Source organism: Mobula birostris, chromosome 1 (assembly GCF_030028105.1).
Source record: "Mobula birostris isolate sMobBir1 chromosome 1, sMobBir1.hap1, whole genome shotgun sequence".
Classification (NCBI taxonomy): Eukaryota; Metazoa; Chordata; class Chondrichthyes; order Myliobatiformes; family Myliobatidae; genus Mobula; species Mobula birostris.
The window spans coordinates 140503160-140518775 of NC_092370.1; the positions used below are offsets into that span (position 1 = coordinate 140503160).

The 15616-nt window shown below is 43.2% G+C and overlaps 1 protein-coding gene across 1 annotated transcript in view; it reads right to left on the reverse strand.

Annotated features, from left to right (window-relative positions):
- Positions 1-8912: 8912 nt before the first annotated feature.
- The window catches only part of cyb5a (cytochrome b5 type A (microsomal)), a 49956-nt gene continuing 43252 nt past the window's right edge, over positions 8913-15616 (reverse strand). Inside the window, exon 5 of the mRNA XM_072262612.1 lies at positions 8913-15464. Within this exon, the coding sequence (XP_072118713.1) occupies positions 15383-15464 (82 nt within the window). The 3' untranslated portion in view covers positions 8913-15382. The remainder of the gene's footprint in view (positions 15465-15616) is intronic.

Genomic DNA, 15616 nt, shown 5'->3' on the forward strand with positions numbered 1-15616 from the left:
TATGTAACTTCCTGTGCTCCAGTGGACTCCCATGCCCGTGTGCTATCATGATTTCACTCAGGTGGTCAACTGTACGCATCGCACAATGGCAGGTTATGCTTTTGCTGGTTTTGCTGGTATCTAGGTTAGGTTTATCATGCTTGGGTTGTTTTGTTAACACAAATGAAGTATTTCACTGTTCATCTCATTTAAGAGTATACTGCTATTTCATATTTCCTGCTCCTTAGAACACCCCATATAAAATTGTTAAAATAATTCCATACATTAATCACATCTAGTGTGTAGGATATTGTTCTAATTATATATTATATGCCATCATTTTTCCAGTTTCCAAATTATGCACCCCAGTGAGAATTCTGTAATGTTGTAGCATGGATGAGATTACTGGAGAGACAGAATCATTGGTAGATACAAAGCAGTTTCTTTATTCAACACAACAAGGTACAGCAGGTATCTTACAGATGGAGTTGCTTTCCGCAGAAAGGTCTGCTAGCTCAATGTGGGCTCAATGTTTATATGCTAAACAGAAAGGCAATCGCTACTTAAAAAGTTATAGACAATGCTTAGACAATGCTTCCTTTTGAAGCTACATACAAACATCACACCTTCGGATTTCATCCTTTCCTCGGCCTGAAACGTCAACTGTACCTCTTCCTAGAGATGCTGCCTGGCCTGCTGTGTTCACCAGCAACTTTGATGTGTGTTGCTTGAATTTCCAGCATCTGCAGAATTCCTGTTTATTGACAGACCAGTTGCTTTGAACCTGAACTGTTTGAAGTTTGATGGACAGGTGATACCCCAGCAGGGGGATAAAAAGAACAGGTTCGCTAGGGCACGGGACACCACTAGACCACGAGATAACGAGACCCCGGAAAGAGTAGTGTGCCCCCACAAATTGGTGAGAGTTTGGAGGTCCAGTTCGTGGGAACCAACCATAGGCTCACAGGGTGTGAAGGTATGATCGGTGGGAACCTGGTGTGTGTGTCCGCCCTTGCCTGGGTGCCAGGTTCGCCACGGAAGAATGATCGTATCCGGAATGGAGGGGTCACAGTCGATGACCACAGCGGGATAGAAGACATCAAAGGTCTGCCTGAAACAAATTGCATCCCTCCCCCAATGGTACAACAGCGATTACTGCGAACTGCACTAAACTGAACTGAACTCTGCGTCACTTAAGACTAATCATTTTACCCCTAGACTGTGATAGAGATTGGTTGATTCCTTTTACCCTAGTTCTGTGTATATGTGTGTATTATCATTGCTAACCTGTCACATTCATATCCTTACGATTAGAGTATTGTATTATTTGTTTCTTTAATAAAACTTTATTAGTTCCTAGTATTCCAGACTCCAACAAGTGTTCCATTTCTGCTGGTTTGGCAAACCAGTTATGGGGTATGTAACATAAGTGGAGGCTCTCCGGGACTTTGAACACCAAATTTGGGACTGGGTAAATTGATTGGGTTATAATTCCCAAAAGAAAGAAAGGGCAAACAGCAGAAATGGAGACTGAGGAATTTTTAAAGGCGCCAACCTTGGAGGCATTAGAGGATGCCAGGAAATCAGAATTGGCGACTGTTGCCAAACGGTTGAATCTTTTTAAGGGGAAGCAGACAATGAGGAGAGTGGAGATGCATAGAGCCATCATTGAGTATTATGTATCTAAAGATGTGTTTCCCCAAGGGGAGCTGGAGGTGGTATCTATGAGCAAACCTGGTGGAGAAGCAGTACAGCTGCAGATGGAAAAATTGAGACTCGAGCACAAGTTCTGGATAAAGCAGCTGGAACGAGAAGGGAGAGACAGACAGTTAGAACTGCAAGAGAGAGAGAAACAGAAGGAAAGGGAATCTGAGCTGGAGAAGTTAAGGATGATGCTAGCGCAGGGCCCCATGCCGAACCAAGGTGGAGGGTTCAGGGCAACCCAGGAGGTTAGGCTGGTTCCCCCATTTGAGGAGGCCGATGTTGATCGGTACTTTCCACATTTTGAAAAAGTCGCTGCAAGTCAGGACTGGCCGAGGGATAAGTGGGCTGTTTTGTTTTAGAGCGTACTTAAAGGGAAGGCTCAGCAAGCTTACTCGGCATTGTCTAGAGGTATGCCTAGAGGCATGATGTGGTGAAAGAGGCTATACTCAGGATTTATGAGTTGGTCCCGGAGGCATACCGGCAGAGGTTCCAGAATGTGAGGAAGCGGTGGGGCTGCACGTATTTAGAGTTTGCCCATGAGATGCAGATGTATTGTGAGCGTTGGTGTGCCTCGAAAGGGGTCAGTGGGGATTATGACAGACTGCTACAGCTAATACTGATTGAGCAATTTAAAGGTTGTGTCCCTGAAGGTATGAGGCCCTATCTAGATGAGAAAGAGGCATAAACCTTAGCTGCAACTACTAAGTTAGCGGATGAGTACGTGTTAACAACCAAAACGAAGTTTACCCCGAGTAAAAGCTATCAGAAGGGTAGTCGAGAGGGCGGAGAGGGTCCGCCGGAAAAGCCAGAAAGTAAGCCAGGGACTAGTGAGAAGGATAAGGAAGACAAGAAGCAGTTTGGTAGGAAGTCTCCTGGGGTCGTATGCTATAATTGTGGGAAAGCCGGTCACTTTGCATCTAGGTGCTTTGCCCCAAAGAAGGAGACGGGGAAAGGAAAATCGACGACTCCGACTGGCTGTATTGAGTCGGCAAACAAACTGCTAGGGGAGAAGAGGTCTGATAGAGTTCAGAAAGGGTGCAAGAAGTTTATTTCGGCCGGATTGGTGTCGGTGAAGGAGGGGTCAAACCCAGTTCCAGTACGGCTCTGGAGAGACACTGGAGCTTGTCAGTCACTGATCTTAAGGTGTGTTTTAGACTTTAGTTCTGAGACCGAGACTGGGGAGGTCAGTGTGATAAAAGGCATGGGGAAAGGGACTGAAGCAGTACCTTTGCACCAGATACACCTAAAAAGCGACTTGGTCTCCGGACCGGTCACGATCGGGGTGAGGCCCAAACTATCGATGGACGCGGAGGTCTTACTCGGTAATGACCTTGCAGGCGGAGAGGTGTACCCAGCAGTAAAACTGACAAGCAAACCTGCCAGGATTGAAGACGTGCCCATAGACTCACAGGTTTATCCCGTTTGCGCAGTGACTCGGCTAAGGTCCAGAAAGGCTGCCAAAGTGAATATAGATTTAGCTGAGACGTTTTTACCAGCCTTGTACCAGGAGGGGTTAGAAAGTGAGAAGAAGGAGCATAGTGGAGGGGAAGGAAGTGAGGGAGTTGAGATAGACTTATCATTGGCAAGGAAGGAATTTATACAGGCACAGGAGCGAGACGAGCAGCTGCTGGTTTTGACGGAGACAGCTCTCTCCGAAGCAGAATTAAAAAGGGAGACGGTGGGCTATTATGTGAAGGAGGGAGTACTAATGAGGAAATAGAGACCAAGTACCATGCCCGCAGATGAGGAATGGGGGGTGATACACCAGGTGGTAGTGCTGAAAATTTATAGGGACGAGATTTTTAACCTGGCCCACAAGATACCCCTCGGTGGACATTTTGGGGTGAGGAAGACAGTCGATAAAATTATGAAAGAGTTTTACCGGCCAAACATGAGGAAGGATATTGTTGAATATTGTAGGCGATGTCATTTATGTCAGGTGGTAGGAAAGCCAAACCAGGTCCTGCCTAAAGCACCCCTTCGACCGATACCCGCTTTCGGGGAACCTTTTTCCCGAATAATTGTGGATTTTGTCAGTCCCCTGCCCAGAACTGCAAATGGGCGAGAGTATGTGATGACTATGATGTGCACCGCCACCAGGTTTCCGGAGGCTGTGCCCCTGGCAAGCGCCAAGACTTCCGCAGTGGTAAAGGCACTTGTAAAATTTTTCACTACGGTGGGGCTGCCCAGGAAAATCCAGTCAGATCAGGGGAGTGTCTTCACATCTCACACATTCCGACGGATGTTGGATGAGATGGGAGCAAAGCAAATTTTGACCTCTGCGTACCACCCAGAGTCCCAAGGGGCATTGGAAAGATTTCACGCAACATTAAAGACCATGATTAAAATTTATTGTCAAGAGAATGCTAGGGGCTGGGATGATACCTTGCCTCTTCTGCTATTTGCCGTAAGGGACACAGTTCAGGAGTCATTGGGGTTCAGCCCATTCGAGCTCATCTTCGGTCATCGGCCCAGAGGCCCCCTGAGCTTACTGAAAGAGCAATGGTCCAGTCCGGCAGTCCAAGTCAATGTGATTGATTATGTTTTAAAATTTCGTGAGAGGCTTAAAAGGATCTGTGACCTTGCCAAAGAAAATCCACGACACTCCCAAACTAAAATGAAACAATGGTATGATAGGCGTGCCCGCGAACAAGTGTTTCAAGTGGGCGATCGGGTCTTAGTTCTGTTCCCAGTGGTAACCAACCCCCTCCAGACGAGATTCCACGGTCTGTACAAAGTGATTAAAAAGATAGACTCTTTGAACTACGTTATTGAAACGCCGGACAGGCATAAGCCCACACAATTGGTACACATTAACATATTAAAAGCTTACCACGATCAGAAAGCAGATCTAGTTGGTGTTATCACGAAAATTAATGAGACTGGGGTGTCAAATGATAAGGGGAAAACCCATCTTGAAAAGATAAATATGGTGCCGACCAGATTGGAGAACTCTATTGTTTTGGCCAATTTTGCTGATAAGGTCTCTCACCTAACCCCCAAACAGAGCGAGCCACTGATAAAGCTAATTAACCGGCCCACAGACATATGTCTGGATGTCCTGAGGCGATGCAAAGGGACAGTGCATGATGTTGTTGTCATCTCAGACCAGCCTATTAAACAACACCCCTATAGGATGAACTTGGAGAAGGGCAAGCTAGTGGAGAAAGAAATTGAACACATGCTAACCATAGATATTATTAGGCCATCCAAATCGGAATGGGTGTCCCCCTGTGAGGTTGTCCCGAAAGTTGATGGGAGCATACGATTCTGTACAGATTACAGAAAAGTGAACGCCATCACAAAAACTGATGCTTACCCCATCCCAAGGGTAGACGATTGCATCGATAAAGTGGGGAGAGCTAAGTACATCACAAAGATCGATTTGCTAAAAGGGTACTGGTGCATTCCTTTAACCGACCGGGCTAGAGAAATCTCAGCATTTGTCACTCCATCCGGGTTATACGAGTATAATGTTTTACCTTTAGGCATGAAAAACGCCCCAGGGACCTTCCAGAGGATGATTAATTCAGTGATAAAAGGGTTAAAGAACACAGAAGCGTATATTGATGATTTAGTGGTCTGGAGTGACACGTGGGAGGAGCACATTGTGGTAGTAGAGGAACTGTTTAAACACTGTCTGAAGCCAACCTGACAGTGAACCTCGCAAAAAGTGAATTCGGCCACGTGAAGGTCACTTATCTGGGATTTGTGGTAGGACAGGGGCAGCTGGCACCGATGCAGGCTAAGGCGCGGGCTATCTCTGAAGTCCCCACCCCGACAGACAAGAGAGCCCTGAAAAGGTTCTTGGAGATGGTGGGGTACTATCAGAAGTTTTGCAAAAACTTTGTGGATATTACCCTCCCTCTTACTAAGCTCTTGCCAAAGAATGCGAAGTTTGTGTGGGACGACCTTTGTCAACAGGCCTTCGAGAGTCTGAAGGCGATTTTGTGTCACCAGCCTGTGCTGAGTGTGCCTGACTTTTCAAAAACCTTCTCCCTCGCAACAGATGCTAGTGATGCAGCAGCCGGGGCGGTGCTGTTGCAGACAGACAAAGAGGGGGTTGACCACCCAGTGGCTTATTTTTCTAAGAAATTTAATATCCATCAGAAAAAGTATTCCACTGTGGAGAAGGAATTACTGGCCATCATACTAGCATTATAACATTTTGAGGTTTATATTTGTCCAGCACAGAAACCACTGATAATTTACACTGATCACAACCTATTAGTGTTTTTGGCCACTATGAAGGATAAAAATAAAAGGTTAATAAGTTGGAGCCTGGTCTTACAGGAATTTGATATTAAAATGAAACACATAAAAGGAACGGACAATGTGATTGCTGACTGTCTGTCAAGGTGTTGAATCTGAAAGTTCTCTGTATTAGCCGAATAGCAGATGACCCTGTATATTAGTGTGTATCTGATAATGTACATTCATGCCCATGATTTTTACCCCGGTAAAAATCCTTTGAAGGGTAGGGGTGTGACACCAAACCAAGCTATTGGACGATTGATGCTAATGAGAGAGATAAGAGAGAAAATGGAGAAACATTCAAAATGCTAATAAGAGAGGAGAGAGGGATTAACGGAAAAGAATCACAATTCAGAATATTGACAGACCGGTTGCTTTGAACCTGAACTGTTTGAAGTTTGATGGACAGGTGATACCCCAGCAGGGGATAAAAAGAGCAGGTTCGCTAAGGCACAACACACCACGAGACAACGAGACCCTGGAAAGAGCGGTGTGCTCCCACAAGTGGTGGGAGTTTGGAGGTCCGGCTCGCAGGAATAGACCATAGGCTCACAGGGTGTAAAAGTACGATGGATGGAAACCTGGTGTGTGTATCCACCCTTGCCTGGGTGGCGGGTTCACCGCGGAAGAATGACCGTATTCGGAACAGAGGGGTCACAGTCGGTGACCACAGCAGGATAGAAGACATCAAAGGTCTGCCTGAACCAAATTGCATCCCCCCCGCTCTCCAACAGTACAACAGTGATTACTGCGAACTGCACTAAACTGAACTGTGCATCACTTAAGACTGATCATTTTACCCCTAGACTGCGATAGAGCTTGGTTGATTCCTATTACCTTAGTTCTGTGTATGTGTGTGTATTATCATTGCTAACCTGTCACATTCATATCGTTACGATTAGAGTACTGTATTATTCGTTTCTTTAATAAAATTTTATTAGTTCCTAGTAATCCAGACTCCAACGAGTGTTCCATTTCTGCTGGTTTGGCAACCCAGTTACGGGGTATGTAACAGTGCTAACATAGAAGACAATTAATATTTATAATGTATAGATACTGTCTTTGAAACTACAGCATCTGGTCAAACTATGGTGCCAGAAGCATCTGGTATTCACAGATGCGCTTTTTAGGAAGCGCATTGTCAAATAGAAGTCTGGTGGCCAAAGTCACAAGTGTAAACAAATCATCTACCCCAAAAAAAACTCACTCTAACATGTATTTTCAGAGATTGAGTCTTACCAATGAGATATTGGCAACTTTAGAGGAGCTTCATCCTAGACAATATTTTCCTCAATCACATTTAATAGAGGACTATCCACACAATTCAAACAAGCTAGTATTATCACTGTATAGCTTACAGAAAGCAATGCATTTTCTTTCAAGTTGTCAAAGAGACCCGAAGAGAAACTAAAAACTGTTTTCTCAGATATAAAATGTGCCCTTTAAAGTTATTCTACTTTAACAAAATTTTAAAGCAAATACTCTTTATAAAGAGGTGCAGTCGACGTTTCAGGTCGAGACCCTTCGTCAGGACTAACCCAGTCAGTTAGATTATCAGTTAGTCCTGACGAGGGGTCTCGGCCTGAAACGTCGACTGCACCTCTTCCTAGAGATGCTGCCTGGCCTGCTGCGTTCACCAGCAACTTTTATGTGTGTTGCTTGAACTTCCAGCATCTGCAGAATTCCTGTTGTTTACTCTTTATAAAACAACTTTAAGCTATAGCTAGAAATTCCTCTGGGCATTCTCCAATGAGAGCACATCCTTTCACAATGGGGCCTTCATCAATAGTCAAGAACTGACTTATGTTGTCTGGGCAGAACGATGGGCCCCGCAACTCAAATACCTGGTCTGTGCTCACATCATTCCAGTGTTATGTTGCCCTCGTCATACGTCCTAGGCTGCACTGGGACACAGTGATGGAACCTGGGGTCTTCAAGGATTTCAGGTCTTCCAGACACTCAAACCTGGCTAGGTCATCTGAGTGAGATCAAGCACAGCTTTTCCCCGGTAGCACTGGGACACAATCACACCTCTTGATCTACAGCTATCTGGAGGCTCGCTCAGCAGTCTCTGACAGTCCTGATGGCTCTTTTCTTTGCAGTAATGTCAAGGAGACAGCAAGTTCTGCAGAGCGAGCAGCCAGCAAAACCTCCACACCCCACATCTATAGGCTTGCATCATGCTCTCCACCCCAGTCTCTGGCAGTGCTCTACCAGCTCCTGGTATTTGGCTTTCCTACATCCAAACACCTCCTCAATCTGGTCTTTCCAAAGAATTGTCAGTTCCATCATGACCATCTGTTTCATGGTTTTTGACAGAATGACCACGTCATTCAGGGATGATGATGTGATGAAGTCAAGGGATCTGTAATTGTTTGCCAAGGTCAACTTTTAGTTGTCAGTCAGATGCTGTGGTGAGTAAGCTTGCTGGTGATCTGGGCCGAGGCTGTGGTTGGGTTCCAGCTTAGACAAAGGCTATGGGTTTTCTGAATTGGCAGAGGTGCCTACTGTTGTTAATGGCTGAGGAGATACTGTCTGCCACAGCCTTCCAATGCATGGCACATTTATCAGCAACTTCTGTAGTGTTTAAAGAAAACAAACTGCCAGTTAATCTCTATCCTCCACACATACCCAACCCACCCCCTCACAAATCAGGGATATTTCTCTTGGTTAATCTGCCTTCCCTACATTTTAGACCCAACTTGTTTTCCCTCCAGCTCTGAAGAATTTTTGACCTGAAAACACCACCTCTTTCTTCAACTGCCAGCTGACCAATTTCATGAGCCAAATAGCCTGAGATTTTTAAAAATAAATCCAACACAGGTGTAGTTACAAGAGAAGGAGCTTCAAACTGTCCATATAATATGCTGCTAAGTGGAAATTTGAGAAACAAAGTACAATCTGAATAGTTTAAAGGCACACAATTCAAACTTCACATTCTATTTCTGAAAGTTAGAATAAGGGAGAACTGCAAGTTTTAATACAGCATTTATTTACGCTTCATCAGTACATTATTCTGTCTCAAGGTTAATGGAAAATTACCTTCAGCAAATAGGCTACAAAACACACAAACCAATTAAAAATGGCATTACTTTGCAAAGCACATTGAGAAAAGTTGAAGAATTTCAGCAGTAATTCATCCAGAAAAACTTTCCAACAGGAACAAGTATAATAATCAAGTTATAGAAACATAGAAAATAGGTGCAGGAGTAGGCCATTCGGCCCTTCGAGCCTGCACCACCATTTATTATGATCATGGCTGATCATCCAATTCAGAACCCCACCCCAGCCTTCCCTCCATACCCCCTGACCCCTGTAGCCACAAGGGCCATATCTAACTCCCTCTTAAATATAGCCAATGAACTGGCCTCAACTGTTTCCTGTGGCAGAGAATTCCACAGATTCACCACTCTGTGTGAAGAAGTTTTTCCTAATCTCAGTCCTAAAAGGCTTCCTCTCTATCCTCAAACTGTGGCCCCTCGTTCTGGACTTCCCCAACATCGGGAACAATCTTCCTGCATCTAGCCTGTCCAATCCCTTTAGGATCTTATACGTTTCAATCAGATCCCCCCTCAATCTTCTAAATTCCAACAAGTACAAGCCCAGTTCATCCAGTCTTTCTTCATATGAAAGTCCTGCCATCCCAGGAATCAATCTGGTGAACCTTCTTTGTACTCTCTCTATGGCAAGAATGTCTTTCCTCAGATTAGGGGACCAAAACTGCACACAATACTCCAGGTGTGGTCTCACCAAGGCCTTGTACAACTGCAGTAGTACCTCCCTGCTCCTGTACTCAAATCCTCTCTCTATAAATGCCAGCATACTATTCGCCTTTTTCATCGCCTGCTGTACCTGCATGCCCACTTTCAATGACTTGTGCATAATGACACCCAGGTCTCGTTGCACCTCCCCTTTTCCTAATCGGCCACCATTCAGATAATAATCTGTTTTCCTATTTTTGCCACCAAAGTGGATAACTTCACATTTATCCACATTAAATTGCATCTGCCATGAATTTGCCCATTCACCCAACCTATCCAAGTCACCCTGCATCCTCTTAGCATCCTCCTCACAGCTAACACTGCCACCCAGCTTCGTGTCATCTGCAAACTTGGAGATACTGCATTTAATTCCCTCATCCAAGTCATTAATATATATTGTAAACAACTGGGGTCCCAGCACTGAGCCTTGCGGTACCCCACTAGTCACCGCCTGCCATTCTGAAAAGGTCCCGTTTATTCCCACTCTTTGCTTCCTGTCTGCTAACCAAATTCTCCACCCACACCAATACCTTACCCCCAATACCGTGTGCTTTAAGTTTGCACACTAATCTCCTGTGTGGGACCTTGTCAAAAGCCTTTTGAAAATCCAAATATACAACATCCACTGGTTCTCCCCTATCCACTCTACTAGTTACATCCTCAAAAAATTCTATGAGATTCGTCAGACATGATTTTCCTTTCACAAATCCATGCTGACTTTGTCCGATCATTTCACCGCTTTCCAAATGTGCTGTTATCACATCTTTGATAACTGACTCCAGCAGTTTCCCCACCACCGACGTTAGGCTAACCGGTCTATAATTCCCCGGTTTCTCTCTCCCTCCTTTTTTAAAAAGTGGAGTTACATTAGCCACCCTCCAATCCTCAGGAACTAGTCCAGAATCTAACAAGTTTTGAAAAATTATCACTAATGCATCCACTATTTCTTGGGCTACTTCCTTAAGCACTCTGGGATGCAGACCATCTGGCCCTGGGGATTTATCTGCCTTCAATCCCTTCAATTTACCTAACACCACTTCCCTACTAACATATATTTCACTCAGTTCCTCCATCTCACTGTCCCCTACTATTTCTGGAAGATTATTTATGTCCTCCTTAGTGAAGACAGAACCAAAGTAATTATTCAATTGGTCTGCCATGTCCTTGCTCTCCATAATCAATTCACCTGTTTCTGTCTGCAGGGTACCTACATTTGTCTTTACCAGTCTTTTCCTTTTCACATATCTATAAAAGCTTTTACAGTCTGTTTTTATGTTCCCTGCCAGTTTTCTCTCAATCTTTTTTCCCCTTCCTAATTAAGCCCTTTGTCCTCCTCTGCTGAACTCTGAATTTCTCCCAGTCCTCAGGTGAGCCACTTTCTCTGGCTAATTTGTATGCTTCTTCTTTGGAACTGATACTATCCCTAATTTCTCTTGTCAGCCACGGGTGCACTACTTTCCTTGATTTATTCTTTTGCCAAACTGGGATGAACAATTGTTGTAGTTCATCCATGCAACCTTTAAATGCTTGCCATTGCATATCCACCGTCAATCCTTTAAGTGTCATTTGCCAGTCTATCTTAGCTAATTCACGTCTCATACCTTCAAAGTTACCCCTCTTTAAGTTCAGAACCTTTGTTTCTGAATTAACTATGTCACTCTCCATCTTAATGAAGAATTCCACCATATTATGGTCACTCTTACCCAAGGGGCCTCTCACGACAAGATTGCTAATTAACCCTTCCTCATTGCTCAAAACCCAGTCCGGAATAGCCTGCTCTCTAGTTGGTTCCTCGACATGTTGGTTCAAAAAACCATCACCGCATACATTCCAAGAAATCCTCTTCCTCAGCACCTTTACCAATTTGGTTCACCCAATCTACATGTAGATTGAAGTCACCCATTATAACTGCTGTTCCTTTATTGCACACATTTCTAATTTCCTGTTTAATACCATCTCCGACCTCACTACTACTGTTAGGTGGCCTGTACACAACTCCCACCAGCGTCTTCTGCCCCTTAGTGTTACGCAGCTCTACCCATATCGATTCCACATCTTCCCGGCTTATGTCCTTCCTTTCTATTGCGTTAATCTCTTCTTTAACCAGCAACGCCACCCCACCTCCCCTTCCTTCATGTCTATCCCTCCTGAATATTGAATATCCCTGAACGTTGAGCTCCTGTCCCTGGTCACCCTGGAGCCATGTCTCTGTGATCCCAACTACATCATAATCATTAATAACAATCTGCACTTTCAATTCATCCACCTTATTACGAATGCTCCTTGCATTGACACACAAAGCCTTCAGGTGTTCTTTTACAACTCTCTTAGCCCTTATACAATTATGCTGAAAAGTGGCCCTTTTTAATGCTTGCCCTGGATTTGTCGGCCTGCCACTTTTACTTTTCTCCTTAGTACTTTTTGCTTCTACCCTCACTTTACACCCCTCTGTCTCTCTGCACTGGTTCCCATCCCCCTGTTGTGAACTAACCTCCTCACGTCTAGCCTCTTTAATTTGATTCCCACCCCCCAATCATTCATCAATCAATACATAATTAATCAGCCAAACCTCATCCAAGTTACCTTGATGGCTCTTAAAAGGTTCAAAGCAAGTTTGAAACACTTCGTTGGGTATAATCATGCAAGGCTTCCCATTGGCCATTTCCCTTTCCAACCCATCTTCCACCAATGTACACAGGATTTTAAAACCATTTTTCACTAATTAAAAAAAACAAATGCCATATCAGATGCTATTTTTCCCATATCATATTCAGAACAAAGTCAAAACCATCCATCACAATAATAAAGTCAGAACTTGCTAATTTTCCCCCCACATTTAGCCACAGGGTTAAAATATCAACAGAATGTTTTCCGCACATCTCATACTAAATCAATACAATCACCCACATACACATCATTGCATCAATGCCCTTTTGATAAGTTGAACATTTGGGTATACTCATTTCCTTAATGTAAAAACCTTACTGGTGGAAGTAGCATTTCTGAACTATAGTGAACCAGGAGGCTATAAAATTCTTTGTAAGCTGAAGAACCCTTTGGCAAAGCCACTAAGGTGCACATTTTTAGTTAAGTGCAATTTTAACTGAAGGATTTATTGACTTGAATGTGGACGTGCAACCACAAGGAATGATCACAGCAGTCGTAGGGGAGACTAGATGTCCTGTGGAAAAATGATATGATTGTGGGGCATTTTGGGAAGGCAGTGAAGTTGAACAGAGTATACAAGGCATGGCTCAGTTAGAATAGCTGAAGTAATTCAATGCAATTCTGAACAGGCCATTCAACACAACTATAAAAGATATCCAGCTACACAAATGCAGACAGAAAAATCTATGCTTTTATTATTCTGCATTCCCATAGACGTACTTTATTCAGGTAAATTAAACAAGAACACAGTGCAGTAGTCAACACCAAGCATCATTACTGTGTACAAACCACATAAAACATAGGCTTGGAGAGTTTGGCAAACGTTAAGTGGTCAGAGTTCAAAACTAAAATGGAATAATTCAAGCAACACACATCAAAGTTGCTGGTGAACGCAGCAGGCCAGGCAGCATCTCTAGGAAGAGGTACAGTCGACGTTTCAGGCCGAGACCCTTCGTCAGCAAATGCAGAATTCCTGTTGTTTGGAATAATTCAAAATTCACTTGGCACTCCCTCCTAAGTAGGCCAAAGGCACAGAGCAAACTATATTGTTTTCAATGCTTTTTCAATAAAAGTTGTAGTGTCAAAAGTAGTCAATTGGCAAGGTACAGGTTATAAACCAAATGTGTGAAATATGCTTGGTAGCATTATTAGGAGATAAAAGGACAGAAATCTGGGACTATTGGCCGCAGTGGAATTTTGTAAATGCAAGGAAAATTTATGAAAAGGGGAAGAATTTAGGATTATGATTCTGGACAGGAAAGGCACCAGCAAATGGTAGCCATTTGCAGAGAATAAACAATGGCATAGTCTAGCCAGACAAGTTCATTAGATCAAATATTGGCTGCACAGGAAAAAAAAAAATTGTCTATATTGTGGTCCTAATAATAAATAAAATTTTGAGTGCAAACCTGTTCCTTGGGTTTTATCAGCATCTTCAGGGCAAACTGCCAGGACTTCTCATGTATTCTCAAGTGATTTATCCATAAAAGAACATTATGGGTTCCAAGCAGTGATCCTGGAGTAGGCTTCCAGGTGAAGATTAGCTTGAGTAATGGGACTAAGTGGACAATTGTCAATGTTATGGAGTACCTGTATTCCAGGGTTTTGTGAATGTAGCAGATAATACTTCAAACACAAGATCAGTCTTCAGTACTTAATATGGATTGTAAATTGCATGCAGCAAATTGAAGTTTAAAAAAAAAAAAAAATGCCTTTGCACTGTCTGGAGCACAGGTTGGTCCATGGTTTGCAAAATGGAGACCATGAGATGTTTGCATATACATCAGTCAAGCAGTAATACAATGGAGTTGCATCAAACCAGGCAACATGGACCAAGTTATTTGTAACATTGTGATTCAAGTTTAAACTGGTAGATCAGACTGACATTGTTACATAGCATATCAAACATGTTCACAGGTATAGTCAATCCACAGATTTTTTTTTGCGGGGATGGGGTACTCAGAGAAAGGCCTTGGAACATTAACAAACAAGAGAATCTGCAGATGCTGGAAATCCAATCAACACAAAAAGTGCTAAAGGAACACTGCAGGCCAGGGAGCATGTATGGAAAAAAGTACAGTGATGTTTTGGCCCAACATGTTTCAGCAGGACTCAGTGTCCTGCCAAAGGGTATTGGCTCGAAACGTCAACTGTACTTCCCCCCCCCACCACCTCCACAGATGCTGCCTAGCCTGCTGAGCCCCTTCAGCATTTTGTGTGTGTTCCTTGGAACACTAATTTTGGATGTCTGGAATTCCTGTTCCCCAGAAAGTTTTAGACTATTTGTGCAAATTATTTTGTGACAAGTGTTTGAATATACAGAGGCATCTCCAACTATATAGATATGTAAATCAAAGGAAGCATTGCCAACCCAAAATATTGAAGTAAACATGTAATTGTAAATATTGAAATTTTTATTGAATCACCTGCATGGATTTTAAGGGTATTAAAAAAAAAGTGGGTTTGAGACTCTACCACAAGTGTCTCCAACAGAATGACTGCTTATTGTGATGAATAAAGACTTTATATCACCAATATCAGTGTGTCTCTGGTGACTTCAATCACAGACAAAGTCAGCACCCAACTGAAATTCTATTAATCTCCCCACCATATACTCAAGGCTAGTACTTGCTATACTGCAAACCAATTTCTCAAGAAATTCTTAAAATGGTGGTTCCCTCATTAACCAATTTCAGGAAACCAAACATTATCCAGGGGTGCTAACAAAATAGCATTGAGAGATACCATCAACAGATTTGATGCCAAAACAGAAATAGCACGAATCAATATTGGCATGATATGCATTTTATGCATAAGTATGGGCTCGCAATTAATTTTTGGGCTCCAAAATTCCTTCCATGGAAGTAATTTCTATCTTTAGGCCAGGCAGCAACTTTGATGTGTGTTGCTTGAATTTCCAGCATCTGCAGAATTCCTGTTGTTTTCTATCTTTAGAAATGATTCGTAATAGATTTCCGTCAATGCAAAGTAGTGCCAATTTCTTCTGTGTGCTGCATTCAGTGATCTGCAATAAAAATGCGATACAGGAGAGCCACAGTCACACCTGCTAATGCTGGGACTATCCAACCGGACCACGAACTGCAATAAAAGAAAAGATAATTAATGAAAGGGCTAAAAGATCTTAAAACTTGAGTGTTTGTGGGTTTTTCCCTACTGTAAGTAAAAAGCTATTACCCCCCTATTCACAAGCAAATGCAACATCAAATTTGAATACATTTATTATGCTCCCG